Raw genomic sequence first — 22,773 nt, forward strand, 5'->3', positions numbered from 1 at the left:
CAATATTAGACATGCGAATATTGCAGTGGCTCATTTTTAGAATATTTGATTAGTGTGCACTTGATACTCTAACAGGGATATCGGGACTTTGCATTTGTATAATTGAAAGTAAGAAATATGGTCTTTTAATAGTCCAAGTGTCAGCTTGAATATAAGGAGTAAAATGGAAGGAAAAAAAAAAAGACTTTTAAGGCTGCAGTAGAGTAGCACACACATGTCTTGAAATACTCTTACCTGCAGACATAGGTCCAAAGTCACTTGTTTAATTCTTGCTTTGACATGGAAGATATCACATGCTTTAGAAGTGATTTCTGATTATTTTCCTCACATTCTTGCCACCTCTAATTCAAGTGAATTCTAGCTCTCACCCACCTTTCCTGAAACTCACGTTTTTTTTTAAAATTACTAAAAATACCTATTCCTGCATAGCCAGAGAAGTAAAAACCGAATTTTAATAACTGGAAATATTGTGGAAATTCATTTTAGATTTCTGAATTATCTAGAATCCAAATATAACTGACAGGGACTTCCCTGGCGGTCCAGTGGTTAAGACTTCGCCTTCCAATGCGGGGGATGTGAGTTCAATCCCTGGTCAGGGAGCTAAGATCCCACATGCCTTGCAGCCAAAAAACCAAAACATAAAAAAAAAAAAAAAAAAAAAGAAGCAATATCATAACAAATTCAATAAAGACAAAAAAAAAGGTCCATATCAAAAGCAACAATTACAACAACAAATATAACTGACTATTGGAACATCTAGTTCCCAAAATAATGTCTGGCCATATCTTTAAATATATAAAATCACATGAATTTGGGATGATCCTAAAGTATATTATATAGTAAATTAAAGGTTTTGTTTAATTTGCAATATTAATTTTCTCATTGAGTTCATTATCTTAGGCATTTTTAATGAAAAACACAGGTTAGAAAAACAATAATTTGAGATTACAATCTAGACATGTAATTTTCATATTGAAACGTATATTTGGATATGTATTTCTTTTGCAATTCTGATTTCCATATTTCTCTGGAAAGGCAGCTATCTCTGGACAGCATATTGCTTTTGGTAGGTTAGCAGGCCCATAAAACTCCTTAAGAGCATTATAGTAGGCAGAAATGTTAAAACTGAAAGCTCAAGCTGTTTTAGTTATATAACAGACACTTTTCTTTTTTCGTAGTAGAAAAGTTTGCATCTTTTCAACTGGCAAGCAGATGTTACCCTGGTGCTGCCTCCATATTCATTAGCCTGTAATGAATCTATTAATTGAATATGTAAGTTTGGCTAATTAGATGTAAGACATTTCTTCAGATTTAAAGGGTAGTAATAAAAAATTTAAACTGCAATACCAGATCAAGCATTTAAGGGTTGATAAATGTGAACTGGAAAGTGCACAGTTCCAATATAAATTAGTTAATTGCCTCTGTTAATTTAGGTGAATTACATTAGCAGAAAGGTCAATCCATTTGAGGCTTGATGTGTTTTTCAAATAGTAAATTAAAAATAGCAAATCAAAGAGCACTACAAAGTGAGAAGCATGGAGTCCACTTTTCCAATCCAGGGGCTGCAGAGTGGACTCAAGTAACCCCACAGAGTTAACATTCTGTGGGTTAACCAGTGGTTCTCTAGCTGGGCTGTGTCTTATAGACACCAGAAAGCTTTGTTAAAGATATCAATGCCTTGGGCCCCACCTCAGACTAATTGAAATCTCTGGAGATTGGACCGGGCATTCGTATTTTTAAAAGCTCCCTAAATTATTATAATTGGAAACTGGGCTGAAAACCATTGGACTATTCCATGAATGTAATAGCAGGAGTAAAGTGGCAGGTCGATGGCAGGTATGTAAGCATTAATAGTGTCAAACTTAATGCTCTCTTTTGTTCTTAAGTGGGGAAAAAAATAAACTGCCCTTAGTCCCTAGTGTGTTTTCTCTTCTGGCTAGGCCTGTGCCAGTCTCTTACTTGAGAACATATAACTAGGATTTGGGAAGTGGGAGGCAATCCAGGTATTTGCTTTTGGGAGTTCCAGTTCTACAAGTAGTTACTTACTGGATAACATTAGTTATCTTCACACTAAAAAATGTCAAAGGAGTTCTTTGTTGGGCCATGTTTTGGAAAATGTTACCTTTATCACTTGTGTCTTATGTCCCTCATAGCACCTGGAAGAGTATTAGGCCTATGGAAAGCCCCAACAAAATTATTTGTAATAGGTTGTCTCCTTTCTGATATCACTTTCTTTCATTCTCATTCTGCACTGCATATTCTCACTTCTTTCCTGTCTCATATGGCCCTTGAATTATTTCACATATGCAGTTACTGTCATTCCACACACTTCTTTGCTGTTCTTCACAGACTCTATGTCAGTGCTTGGCTCATAATGTATCATCAATGAATATTTGTTCAATTGAAGCTATTTGATTGATAGGGGGAGAAAATAAGTCCTGGTTTAGCAATGTAGTCAAGGAGTCACAGATGCTCTGAAAGGGGGAGTATGTATATCTGAAGCAAGAGACCCTTCCTTTGTAGTCTGGGGCTCCATGTCCAAATTGGATGTCTATATCCTAGCTCTGAATGCCTCCCATTCTTGCCCTGTGCCTTTCACAGATTGAACTGTGGGGTTGAGAAGAAAGATGCTGGCATTCCCCCTCTATTGTCAAGACATCTAAAGTGTTCCTCATTATCTTTTCAATGGCTCATTCCAGCAAGTAAAGGAGAACAATGACTGTTCATTTAGGCTCGTTTTCTAATGAACCTGAACATGGATCCCTGCCCCAAATATCACCAAAGGTCATATGAGGATTACTTATGCCCAAAGACCCTCTGTGTAAATGACTGTGTAAGGGCAGAAAGAGTTGGGGAAGAAGTTTATATTTTAGAACGGGAGAGTCTTAAAGTGAGTAGTAGTAATGGTTAAGAATTAGTTATGTGTAGACTTGAAGAATTTTTAAAGTAAAAAGAAAAATGCAAACTAAGGAACACAAAAGAAAAACAGAAGAGCAAACTTAGTTACATGCCAACCACTTATCTGGGTGAGGAAAAAAATAAATTCTGGGGCTTGCCTATTAGTAACTCTTCCTCACTCATGATGATAAAAATAGTTGTTTCCAATCTGAGACACACCCATGTGACTTGCTCTGTGATATTACCTTCTCTTAACTATAATGTGAACGGGACTGTAGGGTTCTAAATACTGCACCTTTTATGGTAAATTTGGCTAATGAACCCTATCTTTTCTTAAAAATCACAAAGTCTTTTAATGAAAGTCCCTCTCCTAAACTAACTGCAGTGTAAAATTTGTCTGGATCTTGAGGGGTTTTTTTTCCTCTAAAGTAATTCAGACTAAAACTGTAACATCTAACAAAGATTTATCAGTATTAGACATGTACATTGAATCCAAGCTGTTGCTTTTTAAATGACAATATTCACTTGCACATACATACCATCAACTGCAGAGGGAGCTAATGCCTTTTTCCTCAGGCTCATAAGAAAAGGCTGCAGAGCTGGGATTTTAATTTCTCCCTACGCCTGTTAAGCGTGATTATTGATAATGTACTGAGCTCATCTCTGCACCCAAAATTAAGCCTCTAAAACATATATGAGGTGGAACTGGGCTTTACAACAAAGAGGAATCTAGTTTCCACTTTTAAAATAGTCTCCTAAAAAAAAAAATTAAAAAAAAAATAAATAAATAAAATAAAATAAAATAGTCTCCTGAGGCTCTGAAAAGATGGAGGATATATTTTAAAAGGAAAGAATTGTGTTTTGTAACAAAACATGATTTTTGGAGTCATGACCAATTAGGAATCTACTCCCTGCAACCATAAATACTCTTTTTCATAGAATATAGTGACCAGAGGCCACATTGGGCATGGGTACTTAATATGTAGAGAATTTTTATGGTTAATAAATGCCACAATCTCAGCCTCTTTTCTTCTAGATATTGGAAGGAAAAGAATAATTAAGTGAGCATTTAGATCCCAATAAAAAGTTAACATTCACATTAAATTAAAAATATAAGTGAATTTATTTTATAGAAGTTTTCATAATGGGTCGAAAATACTTCGTTAAGCATTTCTGGATAAAAATATGTAAAGCTCTTATAAGCTTTTGTTAATATATTAAATACCATTTCTCTATAAATATACCTTACATTAAGCTTTCCTGTTAGAGTTTTCAGGAAACATTTCAAATAAAGTAGCCAGGCGTATCCCATTTGAGATGAATGAGATCGTTAGGAAACACTTATATCTGAAATAAGCACTGAGATCATTCTGCATACAACCCAAGGGCCCTAATTTTTAAAATATGTCAAACACCATGCCTCTTTCAAATCATTAGACTTAGAGACATTTAAGGAACTGGTTCAATTAACTCAGAAGAAGGCAATGCTATAATGTGTGATTTATTTTTGCAGATAAATTAAAATGCAAGTGTATCTGTTAGAAAAGGTAGGCTGTCATCATGGTTAGTGATGGGAACAGGATGGCAATTAAGCAGGGCCACCTGAGGCTGAAATAGCCCCTAAACACGAAAGATTGAAGTTCAAGCTGGACATCCAGTTATTGTCAAAACCAAAAGTGTTCCTTCGTTGGAAGGAGTCTTTGTGCTCCTCTTAGTTTCCCTCATTGACTTCTAAAACACGTTCCTCAGTTAAACAAATACTTTTCCCCTTTAACTGTAATCTGAAGAGAAGCCTAAATTGCTATGGTTTCATACCTAAAGTCAAGGTTCATCACATAAAGCTGATGCCTGAAAATTACAACTTTGCAATTCTACTATTTAGGTGAGGAAATATGAAGCAAGAATTTATTTTTCTCCCTACAACCCCAAGATATTGGCTCCACCAGGCCTAATAAAATGTTTTCACAAGGAAATAAATAGAGCGTGCTGTAGCTTATGTTCCCTTGTGCAGGGGCTTTTAAACAAATGTATCCTAAAAAATAGATAATTACAAGTGGGGGAGGGTGGGAGAAGGAAACATTATAAGGGTGGGCAAAAAATACGTTTCTTAGCCAAATTACGGAAAAGACTGAAATTCAAAATGTTAGAAACCTGAAGATAAAGACTGCTACTTCAACCATTGTTGAAATCTATGGAGGAAATGAGAGGACAACAGAACAAGATGATAAAAGAGAGAGAAAAGGAAAGAAGAATGTGAGAAGAGATTTTAAGGCAGCTTTGAAAGTAACAGCAGAATAAATTCTACTAATAGAAACCAAGAAGACTGAAGTAGTTATAATTCACTATTCTTTTCTGCTAAATCTTGTCCTGCATCTTGAATTAGAGTTTGGACAAAAAAATGGCCACAATCATGAGCTGAAGATAGGGGGAAAAGAGAATGATCATGCAAAGAAAAAAAATCTTAGAAATCTATGAACAGAAAAGCTTATAGTAAAAGATGGGGAAAAGTGAAACAAAACTTAAGATCAGGAAGAGAAAATGTCCGTCAATCAGAGAGCTTAGGAAAGTTACATTCATTTACGGTTGAAGTAGTCAGCGGAAATGGAAATGTTTAGGAGAAGAAATGTTTTGGATATGTTTAGGAGAAGAAGCCAAGAGATCCTCACTTTCTTGCCTGAACAAGAAGGGAATCTCTTATTATTCTTCCTCACTGTGTAAAAAACGCTAATAATTCTATCATCCTATTCCTTCCAGCCATGGTGATGGAACTGGAGTTAGCACACCAGAGTTAGGTCAAGGGTGAACACACCCTGTCATATACTTTGTGGAGAATATAAATCAATGGTTTCTGGTTTGTGATAGTCTTTCTTTTTTTTTTTTAGTTTTTTTTAAACTTTATTCTATAAATTTATTTATTTATGACTGCGTTGGGTCTTCGTTGCTGTGCACAGGCTTTCTCTAGTTGTGGTGAATGGGGGTTACTCTTTGCTGCAGTGCGTGGCCTTCTCATTGCGGTGGCTTCTCTTGCTGTGGAGCAAGGGCTCTAGGCGTGCGGGCTTCAGTAGTTGTGGCACACAGGCTCAGTAGTTGTGCTACACAAGCTTAGTTGCTCTGTGCCATGTGGGATCTTCCCAGACCAGGGCTCGAACTCATGTCCCCTGCATTGGCAGGCGGATTCTTAACCACTGCGCCACCAGGGAAGTCCCTGTGATAGTCTTTCTTGACAATATTCATTTATCAGTTTATCAGTTTCCCTTTTCTCTTCCTCAGAATCTTTTGATGACTTGTCCCTCTCAGTGCCTCAAGAATAAAGGCCCTTACAACCTTGAGTCATCTGCCTTGCCAGCCTCATCTGCTGCTCCCCCAGCACCACTGATATCCTGTAAAAAGCATTCTCACATCTCTGCACCTTTGCTTTTGTGGACTCTTCTTCCTATACTGTCCTTCTCTCCCTTGTTGAAGCCTGACCTTTTAAGGCCTAGCTCAAAGATCAGCGTCCCCAGAGAGCTGGCCTCTTCCTTGATGGGGCACCCAGATCATGTTGTTGATGATCTTTTGTAACTTTTCCCCACAGCCTCTCATAGTCAGTGATCTCCCTCTCCATGGGGAAGGGCTTAAGCTCACTAATGTCCAGGGCTGTCCATCTTGTTTGTGAACAAGTCTCTAGCACCTTGCCTTGCATTGGAAGGTGCAAGCATGTTTGTAGAATTGTTCCACAAGCATCACTGATTTCCCTTGCTATAGACTTCTCCCTCTCCTCACCTAACCTTACTTTTTATCTCTCAGTTGTATCTCTAACCCTATAAGGTTTTCATCTATTTCATGAACATATTAAGTCATACTTTTTGGCCATAGAGATCCCCTGTGAATTGAAATCTTGTAACTGCCTAAGCTAAGGTTCCTAGTTTCTCAAGAAAAACCAAAACAAAACAAAACAAAAACCCAATTCACTCTGGTAACCTTGTGTAGATACTCTGGGTTCTGAGAGGCTGGAAGTTATTTCTTTAGACTTAATACTAAAATGAAATATTTAGGTCTATTTCTACTGTTGTTTAGTATCGAAGCAATGAGCATAGGGCAGTTTTAGTTACTGAAAGTATCTAAGGCAGGATCTTTTCTGGCTGACACTTAACATCCAAAGAATCAGTAGGCCTCCGCCAGGCTTACATTGAGAGTTAGGAAGGGAAGCGACCTATCAAGGTCTTTTTATCTGGACCCCAGATTAGCGCATGGAGCCCAAAGCCCATTCTGACATGGGGTGTCTGTGTTCTTGACGTAGACCTACATACTGACCTCTAGCGTCCCACAAACTAGAAGACCTGTTAGAGCTACAGAAACGCTTAAATTAGGAGGGGTATAGGTATGGGAGCTCAACCCCAAAGGGGCAATTAAGTGGGAAGCCCAGTGTCTGGCGGGATGATAGCTGTTAGCGTGAAGAACAACAGAAAAGCAAAACTGGTGTATCCTTATGTGTTTGGGGGCGAGGAGAGTACGGGCTGGAAAGAGGGATGCGAGAAAGACCAGAGGGGTCAGTGCAACTTGCAATTCCCCAGAGCGTACCAGGACCAAGGCTCCATCCTCCCAGCGCAGCCCAAACCGCCCGGGGTGGTCCCGGCCAGCAGAGGGCAGCAGCTGGGCGGGAGAGTCCTGGCGAGGGCCGCGCGGCGTCGACAGGCTCGCGGGGATACTGAGTGTGGGGCGAGAGACTCGCGCCCATCACTACTCGTACCCTACCCTGTGGCCACTGCGCGCTTCAGCCCGCGTTTCGGGAAGTGCGTGTGCGCGGGGACTGGGGTCGTTGCGGAGGGCCGGGCGCACATGCCCGGGGAAGGAGAGCAGAGGGTGTCCCGCGGGTCCCCGGGAGAGAAGGGGAGACGGGCTTCCGCGGGCGCCGGGCGGTAGGGGATCTCCGCGTCCGCTGCAGCGTCGCTCGCCCCATCCTCTGCCGGGCCCCCTCAGCGCCCCAGGCTTCTCCCGCCGACACCGCGACCCGCTCTCGGGGCCGTGTCCGCACCGGGCCGCTCGGGTCCCCCGCCAGACCCCGCTCTGCTTCCGGGACCCGCGCCCCATATCCACCAAGGTGTGCTTTCCGCTGACACTGCCCCGGCCGGAGCGAGGCCAGTCCACCCAGCTGAGACCCGCGCGGCCGCGGCGCAGGTTTGAGCTCCCGCCGTCGAGGACTGCGGCGGCCGCGTGGATGTGGGCCGGTCCCTGCGGCCAGGGGGGCCAGGGGTACGGCAGGCGCACTTGACCGTGGGCCCCAAGCGTCCGAGCCGCGCTGCTCCGGCGGCGGGCTTTATGTAAATCGGGGCTGAGCCGGGGCGTCCTAGGTAGGATGGACCAGCCCCCCGCGCCTCGGCCCTCACGTCCAATAAGAAGAGCCCCAGCTTGACACCTGCCTATATACAGGCGAGCGCGCCCCTGGCTCGCGGACCGAGCGCACATCCCGCACAAACCACGCCGCGGGCGAGCGAGACCTCGGCCCGCCTTCATGACTTCCAGTAAGATCGAGATGCCCGGCGAGGTGAAGGCCGACCCCGCCGCCCTCATGGCGTCCCTGCACCTCCTGCCGTCGCCCACGCCCAACCTCGAGATCAAGTACACCAAGGTAAGGCGCCGAGCGGGCCTGCTGTCCACGGAGACTTTCTAGAACCTTCCTTCCTCTCCATGGTCTGTTAGGGGGAGAGGGTGGCGTGACGGGGTCTGGGGCCCGGGTCTCCCGGGCCAGTGTGTCGTCCCCGCGCAGCAGAGGGACAACACCCTATCCTCGGCGTTGGGGCTTCTGAAGTCCTGCTGGGATCTTGGGACGCGTCGGGGACTCGCCCCAGCCTGCCGCGCGGCGCTGAGGGTCGCCGTCAACGGCTCCTTCCCAAACCGCATTTGCTGCTGCCTTCTGGTCGGATTCTCAGCGTCCCGACTGCTGCGGGGAAGGCGTCGGCACCGCTTCCACTCCTCAAAGGGGTAAGAAGGGTTCCCCGCCAGGTCGGCTACGCAGCCTGGCCGTCTCTTCTTGGCCGTCCACCTTCAGGGGCCGCAGGGCTGCTGGCCGCGCTCGGTTCCTCGGCAGTCCGCACGGTGCGCCGCGAGTGGCTTTCGCGTAGGATCGTCCGGCACGCAGCACTCTGGCCGCGTTTGCAGATTTCATGGAAACCTGGCTGCTGAGTACAGTAGATCCGATGTCAGCATTTCCTTCGAATTCTGTAGGCAGTGGCAGTTTTCCTGGAAAACTTGAGAAGTCTTTAAATTCGTGCAAATTAACGGGTTCGCTTTTGAACTGAAAAAAAAAAAATTACTTTTTATAATGAACTCTGACATCTCGGGTTGACCAAGCAGGAATTTTTTGTTGCACCACAACATAAAAAGGAAATGAGTTCGCTACCTTAATGTAAATAGAATTTACTTCCCACAAATTCGACATGGAAAAAAATGCATTGATTACACACACGGTGGGGGGGTGCGGTTATGTTATGGCATTGGGGTGGGAGAGAGAGAGAAATAGATGCGATTTAAAATAATGTTTCTTGGAGTTCCTTTTACAGTTGTTCTGTTTGATTTTCTATTCCTTTTAGTTGATTTCTACTACAGACATTGCCCAATCAACTTAAACACATACTGCACACACACGGTTAAAGTTGTTTTCCATCATGCTTATTACGAGATAAACTAAATTTTGTCCAGAAGTAAATAGTTTGGTTTTGGATTAAGGGTTGAAAGTGAAATTTATAAAAAATCCATCAGAATATTGAAATTTTACCTGCTAAGTTTTAGGATAAAAATCAGGGTGACTTGTGTTTTGAATGCCAACTTAGATGGATTTAATGTACCTGTTAGCTTTTTAGATGGTGTGACAAATTCTTGAAAGCCATTTTAAGGAGAGGTCGTTAATGGTTACAACCATTTAGGTATTGTTTGCATAACAATGGTGCCAATGTGTGGCAATTCTCCGGGTTTAGGAACAAGCAGGGAAAGCATGCAGCAAAAGAGTTTTGTTTTATGAGGGTCCCTAACCTCTTCAGGCTCTCTTTAAAGGTCTTAGGAGGCAAGAGCTATGCTGGAGAGAGGACTTCAGATTTGGGAGGGTTTGATTTTAGTCTTACTTTGGATTGGATTTTCCTCACAGCCCCTGAAAGGAGTTTTAGGTATCTAGGAATTTAATTTTGAAACTCTTCCAGTTCTCTTTTACTCTGACAACCCTCGCTCTCTTTTTTTCTCTTGTTCTCCCCCAGTAGGAAAGACAACTGATTTATAGCTAATTGAAGCCTTTAATGTGGAGTCTTTTAGCTCAGGGGAGACTTTTATCCAGTATCCACTTTCCCACTTATTACAAAGAAAAACAATCAAAAATGAAATAATGGATTGTAACTTGATTCTTTAATTTGTGGGGAGGAGGCACCTTATTTTAGGCTTGGCAAACAACCCTCATAAACACTGAGTATTACTAATCTAAAGGCAAGCTCTTTTCACAAAACCTTGTAAAATCAGGTATCTGCGAACATTCCCAGCAGCTTTCTTCCTCAGCTCTTTAGTGAGACTTCTGAATTTTCTGAGACAAGCGGCATGGGCAAGCAGCATCTTTAACATGAAGAGCAGAAGCTGCTCTTTTGGTAGCTGAGGGTAATGGGTAATGATTTTTTTTTACTTAAAAGGAAAGTAAGATTAATGGAGAGTTTAAAAAAATTCACTTATGATCATGAAATTGTATTAGTGAGTTTAAGCAGAAGAATGAAGAAGATACAGTGCACAGTCCTTTAGAGCAGTGATACCACATTCATTAGGAATTTTAAAAAGGGTAATAGCTAAAACATTATTATGCTAGCGTGATTGTTGAATAACATGTAGGAAAGAAATACAGTATTTGTGTCAGAAGATGGTACAAGACAAATATAGATGGATCCTTAATAATTTTTGTCTTGTTAAATAAAAACTCTTTAGTGAAGGATATATAATGACAGGACTTTAAAATATGACTTGAGGACCAGTATAAAGTCACTACTTTTATGTAAGTGGTGATACTTTGAGTATTTCAAGTAGCATGCATTCAGAAAACTTTGCACTTGTGATGTTGTATTTTTCTGTATTTTTTCACCATTTTCTTTCTTCTTCTAAAAGTATTTTACATTTTTTATAAAAGGGGAATAGGGGAGATCATAAGAAATAAAAGTTACTGCTATTGTCCGTCCATGGAAATGCTCCAAAATTAAAGTTCAATCCCAAAGAACGCTGAAAGGGCTGAACTCGTGGTTTTGTATTGACTCTCGGGCAATTACATTTAGTTTTTCAAATAAGCCTTCCTCTCTGAAGTTCCAACACCCATTTAGAACTGATCATCAATAGCAATATCATTTTTTGGAATATATCTATTTTTATTTTCCTAATACCGCAAGCTAGACCCCAAGTTTTAAAAGTGATTCTTTTTTTAAGTAATATGTTTAAACAAAACAAAACAAAAAACTGCAGACTGCCTCAGTCAAGAAAGACTGATAACTCCACCAACATCAAGTAGCGAGGGGACCACTTTGGGGCCGGGAGAATGTGCACTCTCCTCTTTGTATCCTAAGGAGACTGCTTAACAGCTAGCATAGGAGTGTTATTGTTTTTAGCTGTGCTTTTATGAATTAAAGATTTTCTGAGTTGTTCCTATTTTATCAGTCTGGTTTTTAAATTTTTGTATATCTGAATATATTATAGGAGTACACATATTATAAAATCAAGGCTTGCTCTTTGCTGACTGCCCCTAACTACAGGGGAGATCTCTTCCAGATTCCCAGAAGATCTTTGAAAACTTACCGACTTTATCCCACCCCTACCTTCTCTATTGTCTCTATCATCTTTTCTGACTCTACTAGTCCCTCCTCCCCCCACCCACTATACACACATGCATTGTGCTGTCTCTCTGTTGATCACTCTGTTGATCTCTGTTAGTTTATGCCCATAACTAACACTAACATAAAGGGTTTTGTTTTCCTCTAGCATTTGATACTGTGAGGAGCTAAGACATAGGGAAGAAGGGGGTTATGGAGAGCTGACCCACTAAACTAGAAGAGAAAAAAATAAAAGGCAATTAACTGAAAATTAGAGCTAATGTGCATTGGGTAACTACTATTTATTCTTTTATTCATTTAACAACCTTTTATTGAACACCTACTGTTTTCTGGGATCAATTTCAGTTCAGTTCGAAGGATTTTTAAGTGGCATCTTCCTAGCAATAGCGCTTTTCGTTAAGCTGGTTGGGCTGAGGAAGCATGGGCCTCTTAGGAGCTTAAGGTCTTTTTAGAAAGATGGAATGCCAAAATTTGGTTACCAGTATGGCAGTAATTCAGTTGATCAATGTAATAATAACAATAATGATAATACTTATAATGCCACTTACATTGTGTATGGGACTTAATGGCTTACCTAGCACTTTCATATGTATCTTATTTGATCCTTGCAAAACCTTTTGAAGGAGACAGAGTAGGAAGAAGTAGGAATAATTGATAAGGAAGACCTTGGCCTTGACTTATAAAAAATTGATAAGAGCTTTCCTCACCATACACTTTGCTTTTCCTAACAGTCACATACTTTTTTTTGAGAGAGAAAGAGTTTTAAATCTTTATTTTTGTATATTGTTTCTGTTGCAAACATGGAGAGAATATGAACTGGTCTGCTTCTTTTAAGAAGGAGCTATGTTTTGTGACTTCTGATTCCCTGGCTTTAAATTACTATATTTGCTATTTCTATGAGTTAGTTGGGGGGAGGGGTTTATAGGTCTGAGGCAAGATTCTTGCCTATACCAGGGATTATTTCTTAAAAGATGGTACAGGTTTGGTTACTTCCAAAGCTCTAAACAAGATTGTCTGCTTGATCATTAGTTGTTAATCAAATTTCACGTTTAATGGGGACCTCAGGTTTTCAAAACTATACTTTTTCATAATTGGACAGCTTTTTGATGTTTGTATCATCTCCATTTAACCCAGGAAAGCTAAACAACTTCATTGTAGGATTTGAATTAGATAACTTTTCGGGGGTCCTGCCTGATGCCTTCTACTATACAGGCAGGAATCATATGGAATCATCATTTGCTGAGGTGCTTTTGTCCTTTATTTCTATAAAATGAGGAATTATAGTTTCTCTATGTAAGGGTAGAAGATTCTCTGAGGTACGTGTTCTGTGAGGTCTGATTTCCTTGCAGCCTGGCTTAAGAGAAGCCAGGCATGCACAAGTTCTCTGTTGCATTAGACGATGATTAGCGTGATGATCAAACCATGACCAAAACAAAAACATCTCAAATATCAACATAGTTCTGTCTCAAGTCTTTCTCAGTTGGATAATAAAATGCAAATACTAATGTCTATTTTTATCTTTTTAGTTATCTTAGTGACAGCTTGTAGGGGTCGGCAAACTACAGACTGTCTCTTTGATTTTGTAGATAAAGCTTTATTGTAACACAGCCACACCAATTCACTTACATATTGTCTGTAGCTGTTACTACAGTGGCAGAGTCAGGTAGTTACAACAGGACTGTATGACCCACATTTCAGAAAAAGTTTATAAGCCCTTGACTTACTTAGAAAAAAGAAAGGCTCTGAATAAAAATAGGCCTTTGTTCAAATCTTGGTCAGATTTGTACTTATTAGCTGTGTGCGCAGATAACATTTATTCACCACACAATGCCAGGTATGGTGCCAGATTCTGGAGATGCAATAGTAAGTAAGGTATGGACAGTGTCTCTTCTCAGGGAGTTTCTTCACTGAGTATCAGTTTCTACATCTGTCAAAATTAAAGGTAATAGTAGTACCTACCTTACATGATGGTTATTGTCAGGACTAGGCGAGCAGGTGTGTGAAAGTAAGTGGCATATAATGATAATCAGCTAAGGGCTAGATCCATTTCATTTTTAGAAAGTGATGAATACATTTGTTGTTTCAAATTAATGGATGCCCATTTTAAGAAAGATCAGAAATGTATGACCAATAAAGTTTTCTGAAACAGGCCATTGTTTACAATTTTAATTAAGTATAAGAGTTTAATATTCTGGGTAGCTGTGGGATCCTTATATGTTTACACTGGATTTTCATCAAATGGGATCCCTTGGAGGTTTCCCTACCAAGGACTTCTCTTTACTAAAAAGTTACTAAAACAATTTCCCAGCCAGTATTTTAATAATCAAATTAGATGTCTGACACTTGTGCCAAAATTGCGCATCCATATGCCTCAGTATACCCAATTGGCTGGGCCTGAATGGCAGATGGCAAAGAGTCATTTCTGATGTCTTAAGTAGTCTGAAGAAAGGTCTTGCCAAGTCATTGGTGCAAAAACCTGGGAAGTGTGGCAGCACAGGAGGACATTTTCAGAAGATACCTTTTGGAAATGGGAAGGTATCTTAGTTTATGAAATTGAAAATTGAAGAGTCTTTCAGTGCCCAATCTGGGGGCACTTCACCCTCCAAAAAGGAAAAGCACGCACGTAGTGACTATTTTGAAAGTTCTCCTAGCGTTTCTTTAATTTCTTTGTTTGCTGTGACAGGTAATTTCAAAGCCAGTCATTTCCCCTCAAACCCCAAACCATTGCAGAGAAATGATTGCCATAGTGTCACCTTGGTTAATTTTTAATTGCCTTTTCAGACATGTCTTTGAGCTTTATTCCATTTTACCTTTCAGATATATGAGATAACCCAAATTGGGAATTTCTTATCTCTGGCATTTCTCTATTGCTAGTCTGTCTACTTGTAAGATGATGGAGTTATGTGTAAGTTGTTTCCCTTCAAAATCTTAATGAGTTTATTTACAGTAAGTCTCTGTTTTGTCACATGATTTGAAAACACTTCCAGCCTTTGAAAATTCCAGTTGGAATAATAATTGAGTGCTTTCACCATCTAGACTTTTTCGGGGCTCTCAACAAAACTTCCCTGGGGCTAAACATGGGGGTTTATTGACTTTTGTAGAATGTGGTTAAAAATTAGAATGTCTGTGAGTGAACATTCTAATTTTTATTATAGAAGGAATCTTTCCTTTTACTGCAGTTCAGCTCTGTTACCTCCAGAAGTAGATACCTGCTCTATTTCCTTTCCTTACCACAATCTGACCTTTGGAGAGCCAAAGTAGCAGTTTCTTTATCCCTAGATCTCTGGAAAGATAAAACCTATTGTCCAGTTGAAACTGGAAACACCTTATTTAGACAGAATTTAGGATATCATGGGTACCAAAACACTTTCCAATATTGATTATAGGGGGAAAATTCAAAATAATTAAAGATTATATTTTCATATATTTTCTTATACATAATTTTAATTTGTCTAGCCTGTCTTCGGATTTCAAGTCCAATGACTCTTAGGATATTTTGCCCTGGGTCATTTCTAGGGATTTCTAAGAGATTAAGCTGAGTCAGAAAATGGTATAAGATGTATGGTTCTTCCCTCAGTAAGGATGGAGCCTACCTCCAGGTAAGTGGATCTACCAAAGTAGTGTGAATTTAGTAAACCCACTAACAGGCAGAAATCACCTATTTCCCTCCTCCTCCAACCCCCACCATTGACACACACCAAATATATGGATTGAGGTGTGTGTAATGATGGAGGGTGTAGGGTGAAGGAAGAGGGGAAATAAGAAGACCTTCCCTGGGAAGACAAAATGATGAAATGTCTCTACAGATCTGCAGAGGATAACTTAAAGTCTTATTTCCCCAGGTGTGAAAATTGGACTCTCTCACTGAATCCTTTTTGGGAGGAAATTAGGAAATAGTATGAGACTGATTGGTTGAACATGAAACCAGTGAATTCTGCCTTATCTATATTTTAGAGTCTGATAACCAGCATACCAATATAACTTGATTTTCACAGGGAAGGTTATCTAATTGTATTATCTCAGGGTTATTTTTATCTTTAACTTCAGTCAGTGCTACCCTTTTGCTCCCCTGAATTTATTTGCTTGTTTCTTCATCTGATGTTTATTAGAGCCTCTTGTGTACAAAGCATTGTTAATCACTGTCTGGCACAAAAAGATACATAGATGTGTACCCTGTCCCGAAGAGGCTGGAGAGGATTCCTATTTGGGTGTGGGATGAGAACATACGCACAGATAACTATGGTACATGATAGAAGATGCTAAATTCTTGACATGAATGCACTTAAAGCACCATGATGATTCAGAAGGTAAAGAGATGTTTCAGCCTCAGCACAGCAACAGCACATTGTATTGTAAGACATACTTGAGACGAAATCAAATATTTCAATCATACAGCAGAGTATAGACAATATAACAAGCATGCATACATATACCCAGATTTGTTTGTTCTTAACTGTTTGCCCTATTTGCTTCTAATCTTTTTAAAGAAATACACTGTCACTTCCCCTATGAACTTCTCCCGTTCCCCTCTCTCCTCTCCTTCCTTTCTCAGAGGTATTTGGCATTTATCTTTCCCATTGGTGTACGTATTCATACATGTATATGCATTCATAAATGATATATGTTATTTATTTATTTTTACTTAGTAAATATTTATTGAATTAATTCATGCTTTCTTATATTGTCCATGGAGGTTATTCTGCTGGATCCCATTAATAAATAAAACAACCATTTAAACAATTGGTACTTAATAATCACATATTTCCTGGCAAAATAATGAGTCCAGCAGCCAGGCAGCCTGGGCTTCAACATTGACTCTGTCACTTGCCTAACTGTGTAACCGTGGGCGAGCAAAAGTGTGCCTCGCTTTTACTATCTCTGAGATAAGGAAGGTGTTGTGAAGATTAAATGATTTAATACATGGAAAGCACTTAGAAAAGTACCAGACGGTAATGCCTCAATAAGTTATTATTATTACTACTAGTGCAACTATCAATATTATTATTCCAGAAATAAAACACTCTTTTAAAACAATACTAAATATGCTATATTACTCAGTTTTTTGTTTTTGTTTTTTTTCGAGTTTCTATGTGTTTCTTTTTTAACATCTTTATTGGAGTATAATTGCTTTACAATAGTGTGTTAGTTTCTGCTTTATAACAAAGTGAATCAGTTATACATATGTTTCCATATCTCTTCCCTCTTGCGTCTCCCTCCCTCCCACCCTCCCTATCCCACCCCTCCAGGTGGTCACAAACCACCGAGCTGATCTCCCTGTGCTATGTGGCTGCTTCCCACTAGCAATCTACCTTACATTTGGTAGTGTATATATGTCCATGCCTCTCTCTCACTTTGTCACAGCTTACCCTTCCCCCTCCCCATATCCTCAAGTCCATGCTCTAGTAGGTCTGTGTCTCTATTCCTGTCTTACCCCTAAGTTCTTCATGACCTTTTTTTTTTCTTAGATTCCATATATATGTGTTAGCAATGATATATGTTATTGTCTCGCATGCTAAACCTTTTAATATAAATGGTACCATTTATATCTTGGCTAACTAATTCAGTACTATACTTCATCCTGTTAGTTTAGAGAATTTAAATTATTCCTTAGCACCAGGCTTGAAAATAGCATTGCTTTGTTTTTTGTTAATATTTGAACTTATTGTGTTTTAAACTCAAAGCTGGTGTTATACATTCACCTTCGTATTTGGATTTCGTAAGTTATTTGATATGTGCATGTGTGCCTCTAATTCTAAAGAACCTACCAAAGAATGAAATTCTCCAACCTTAAAACTGAATCTAGCCCTTCTGTGGATGTTACTTATGTAATACCTAACAGATGAACATATTCTCTGAAAGCCCTTGTTACTTGTTTGCACTACTACTAAAATGTGCAATTTTTGCCTTGTATTATATTTTTCTGCGTAATCTTCTACTCCTAAACTGTACTAGATTATAAACTTTCATCCATGTTGGTATTTTGGAAGCATCTAGTTCAGTGTCTTACAGTGTAAATGCTTAGGGCATATTTGTTGAATGAATACTTGTTATATTTTATCATTAATAGCTACTAATAGCAATGAATTATCTTTTTATTAATACTTTATTAATTAATATATTATCCTTTCATTATTAATGCTATGGTTTCCAAAGTACTTTTCACATATGATTGCTTTTAATAATTGTGGCAGTCCTATTATGTGAATATTATATTAATATCCCCATTTTATAAGTGATACAATCAAGCATATTAAAGTTAATTAATTTTTCCAGGATCAGTAGCTATAGGTGACAATTCCAAGACTCAAATAATCCTTTTCCTTCTCTCCTCATAACAATAAGAACAAGCACAAAAACCACAACAAAGACAAAACATTTTGGATTATTAGCCTAAAGCTCTGCTAAATGTTTTGCAGGATAATCCCAAACCCAGTTCTCTGACTACAAATCCCAACCTTAAGTCCAGTTGGAATTGTAGCTATCATTAGCAACAATTTCAGCCTGACATAAAGATGAGAGTGTGTGTTCAAACAAAAAAAAAAAAGTTGATATAATCAACACTTTAGGTATGAATCACCTGGGTAGGTGTGATTCTTTAGGCTATGGGAAAGAACTGTATTTTTGGATTCTCACTGGTTGGGTAGTCACACATGGCCTGCTTGTTTGTTTTTTCAGTCAAAAAGTGCTTTTCTTTGGTATGGTTATTCAGATTCACTTGGGAGTGAGGATTAATGAGACTGTTGAAAGCGAATATATTTCATAGTCTTTCAAATCTTCCTCTCTCCCCATAGGCCATCATTTTGTGTTATTTGACTATAAATTGTGTGGGAGAGGCACTTGCCAGAAAGAGTTGGGTGGATATGTTCTATCTTGCCTTTATGAGCAACCGTTTCTCACTAAGGCTTAACTACTGTTAGATCCATCTATTACATGTAACCTCAGCGGGGATGCAGAATAGAGAAACAGTGGTCCGCAGGAGTTCATGCAATAACCAAACTTTAACAGAGTTAAAGTGACAGAGCGTGGTGGTGATTGGGATGCACAATTAATGTTTCATTGTAAATGGCTCAAAAATCCTGTCTAAAGCAACTACTGTCAGGTTATTGCCTTTAAGCCAGATTTTATAATCTCCAGATTTCTGTCTTCACTTTTAGAGAGAACACATTGCTCTTTCTCCTCTACTTCCCAGTCAAACATCCCTTCTTCTCACCTTTCCCATCTCCTTTCAACTTTTTACGCACTTGTGCTTCTCTTCTCCTTCCCTAAGTATTTCTCTCAGACAGGCCCTTGATGACCCTCATTCCTTGGTTAGACTCATTTACCTGTTTTCATAAAATGGTTAGCTGTGCCTGGGAACCTTTGTAGTCAGCTCTTCCAGCTGTTGGCCCGAATGGTCCCTAGGGAGACCAGAAGCAATGAACCTGGAATAACCACATTTGACTTCTGTGAGCCCTCTTGAGAATTTAGTAATTACTTAATGGATTGAATTGGTGACATATACTATTGCAGATAACAGCCTAGGTTGCATTAAATTAACCTTCACAAATGGGTATTTATTGGGTACTCTTAAAAGACTACATGTGTTGGCTGTAATTGCTCTTCCATGTTTCTCCATGCTGATAGGTATTTGTACCGAGTGAAAAATTTCTCAGATTAAAGCCTGGGTGGTAGTTGTAGCCATTTAGTGATGTGTGTCATTGTGTTCAGCACATTGAGCATAAATCCTGTCTTGTAAACAGCAGGGAGACTAATGAGGTTTGCCCACATTCTGGTATCATTACCAGGAATTCCAACAGAGAAAGAGAGAAGAAAGAAAGAAAAGAAGTTTTTTTCAGAGTGATTTTTGGAACTCCTGATGATCCAAATTAAGGAGAGAGATGATTGCTCAACATTAAGTATAGTCACGTATGTATAAATATGAGTACGTAAACTACATTTAGCTAAAACAGAAACCAAACATTCTGCTTTTATGAACGCTGGCAAAGTCAGTGACTTAGTTCTATAGAGAGCTAATGAAGGGCTTATTTATGAGTGTCTTTAATTGTGAGGGTGTAGTGGGACGGCTATTGAAATAATGCAGCTGTTAACATGATAGCACACTTTTTGCTTTCTCAGAACTCCTTATCATTACAGCCAACTAAAATTTCACATTATTTTTTGTCTTACAATTTTTGGAGTGATTCTGCTGTTATTTTTATAGTCACAAATGACTTCTGAACAAACCAACTGTCTTGTGAGAAATCTTTCAAATGTGTTTTTTTAGGTTTATCTAAGGTCTTTATTATTACTGCTAAATAACTTGTGTGTTTTGATAATGTCACATCAAGGGATTCAATTATTGCTTAATGCCTGGGCTACTTATCTTCCTGGATTCAAATTTTCATGAAAGCTGGTATCTTCGCACCTTTGGCACAAAGTGTGGTCCGCACATTTTTGTGTTTGGATAAATGAGTAAATGGATGAATACTAGAAAATAATATTGTCTGATCCATTTGCAGAGTTACTAATAGACAGAATGCTGGGACTAGAAAGTGAATTCCAGGGTAAAGTGTTTTGAAATAAATAGCTTTCTCTCTTTAAAGAAAGCGCATGCATATTCTCTGTCTCTCTCAAGGAGAACTCCCTTCCTCCACTCCCACTTACCCCTTCCTTTGAAATGGAAGCCCTCAGGGTACATTGTAGAGTAGTGAGCAAGGCAGTGGACTGTGCATTAGAAGACCTGTGTTCTGGTCCCAGCTCTGCCAGGGATGTATGCTCATTTAGCAGTTCCTTGTACATGTGGGCACACGATAAATAGTCACTGAATTAATGAATGAACAAATTACTCGATTGCTTATTTAGTACTTCCTCGTACGCTAGGCTCTCAGGATATGAAAATGCTTTGTGATATTGGGTAACTTACTTAAATTCCTTAGACGTCACTTTTATTACTTATAAAGTGATAGGACAGAACGAGTTGCTTATTTACTAACCCACCTAGTACTTATAAAAATGACTGGATTAGAAGAGTTGTAAGATTTCTTTATCCCACCCTGACTCAGCAGAACTCTTTAATTTCCTGGGTCCCGACCTGGGATCATGAGATCAGAAGGACAATACCAAACTTGTTTGTATATCTAGTTACAGTCTTTCTGGGACCCCAAATTTTCACTCAGAACAGTGTTTTTTAAAAATATTTTCCCAAGGATGTCCTTACAATTACCAAAAAGTAGTCCACAGAAATCTCTGTTAATGATTCTCCTTATGTAAATGAGTGATTAGCAGTGTCATAAAGACCCACTGGAAATAAAAATTTTTGTGTTCACTGAACACTTAGAGTACTAGAAATTAGAGCAGTGACTCCCAAGAGAATTCCTCCTTTAAGTCTTAGGGAACACTGATTTTAATACTTGGTGATAGTGGTAGAAAGAAAAGGCTTGTTGGCACTTTTCCTCCAAACCATTTTGGCAGCTTCTTTGTCAACCTAAGCTCATGAAAACCACGGTGGGTCGGGTAAACTCTGTGGAGAGGGAACTTGTCAGAAGCTACGGCTTTTCACTTGAGTCTAATAGAGACTTAGCACTTTGCAGGTCAGTGCCACTGCTATTTGTCTCTGACCCAAGAGATCTGGAGTTCTTCACATCAAAACCACATCTTGCTGAGCAGAGATCAAACGTAGGAAGGTAAGGATTCTGCCAGTGATTTATCATGCCAAGGAGAGTGATCAGGCCATATGGGGCTGCTGCAAATGAAGTTGACATTCCGGCAGTTTCTCTTATAAGTCTCACATGTAGTTATGGCTAGTTTTTCTTGTAGAGGAATTCCGGGTCAAGTGGCAGCTTTCAGTGGCATTTCTTAGCAAGCCTTACCCCCAACATGAGGTTTACTTCAAAATCACGTCCTAGCAAGATATTTTCTTATGGTTTATGTAAATAGCAAAAAAGGATTTCTTAACCAAATATTTGAAGGTTAATTTGAGCTTTTCATTTGATGTCTCCTTTTTTTCCCTTTTTTGGGAAGGTAACTATTAAAAAACAAAAGAAAAAAAAGAAAGAAAGAAAGGAAAAGAAAAGTTAAGGTGATTTGAGGTCTACAAAAAACCACTTTCTTCCTAAATATTAGATGTGACTTTAAGGTAATGAAATTGACTCTATAAGCTATGCTTAATTAGGCTCATTAGTTCATCACATTTTATTAACTCAAGGCTTTAGGAATGAATGACTACGAATATTACAATCCAATTCCTGGGGTAAGGAAGGTATCACGTAGACCTTTCTGTATATTTGTAATGGCCAAGAGCAAAGAGGAAGGATTTAATTATTTAAGTACAAAATAGGTATAATTATGTTTGAAAGTATTTGCTAACATTTAAGTCAAGGACAAAAATTTTAATTTTAATTGATAGAAAAAATTCAATAATCCCCCTGTTCTTTTAACTATTTATATCAACAGATACATGAAAATAGTTGTGCAACATAAAATTCAGCTTGTTGTTTGTTTACTGTCACAAGGAAATGTTTAGTCTCCTGTGGAGAAATCACTCATTTATTGGTTCAAAGGCCTCTTCAACCTTAGGATATGCACTGGGGTGTTTCAGCCCCTCTTTGCACAGGATATTTGCTTTGTAACATCAATGAAAGATGATATTGGCCTTTAAATGTAGTAGTTCATGACATTAACTTCTAATTCAACTGAAGATACCAGTTGTCCCTTTTGTGTTTTACTTTTTCTTAATGAAAAAAATTACTATAAATGGAATGGGCTTCGGTAGTTAGAACTGGGTCTCATCCAGTAGTCAAAATTCACTTGATTTCCTGAGGTGTCAGTATATCTGTTTATTAACTGGGAATTATTATTCTGACTGATGAAGTACTTCAAATCTGCAGGAAGCAAGTTTAAATATAGTAATAACATGGACTTTCTCCCAGTTTTCAGCCTTGGCATCCTTGGAGTGTGTACAACATCCACAAAAACCTGGTAGCGTTGCCAGGTAAAATATAGGGTGCCTGGTTAAACTTGAATTTTAGGTAAATAATGACTACTTTTTAAATATAAGTATGCCCCATGAGTTGCC

The 22,773-nt window shown here is 39.2% G+C and overlaps 1 protein-coding gene across 1 annotated transcript in view; it reads left to right on the forward strand.

Moving 5' to 3' along the window:
• The first annotated feature begins 8,374 nt into the window (after positions 1 to 8,374).
• Positions 8,375 to 22,773, forward strand: part of ALDH1A2 (aldehyde dehydrogenase 1 family member A2) — a 95,685-nt gene continuing 81,286 nt past the window's right edge. The window contains exon 1 of the mRNA XM_004274672.3: positions 8,375 to 8,506. Coding sequence (XP_004274720.1) covers positions 8,390 to 8,506 — 117 coding nt within the window. The 5' untranslated portion in view covers positions 8,375 to 8,389. The remainder of the gene's footprint in view (positions 8,507 to 22,773) is intronic.

The sequence above is a fragment of the Orcinus orca genome, chromosome 2, assembly GCF_937001465.1.
Source record: "Orcinus orca chromosome 2, mOrcOrc1.1, whole genome shotgun sequence".
Lineage (NCBI taxonomy): Eukaryota > Metazoa > Chordata > Mammalia > Artiodactyla > Delphinidae > Orcinus > Orcinus orca.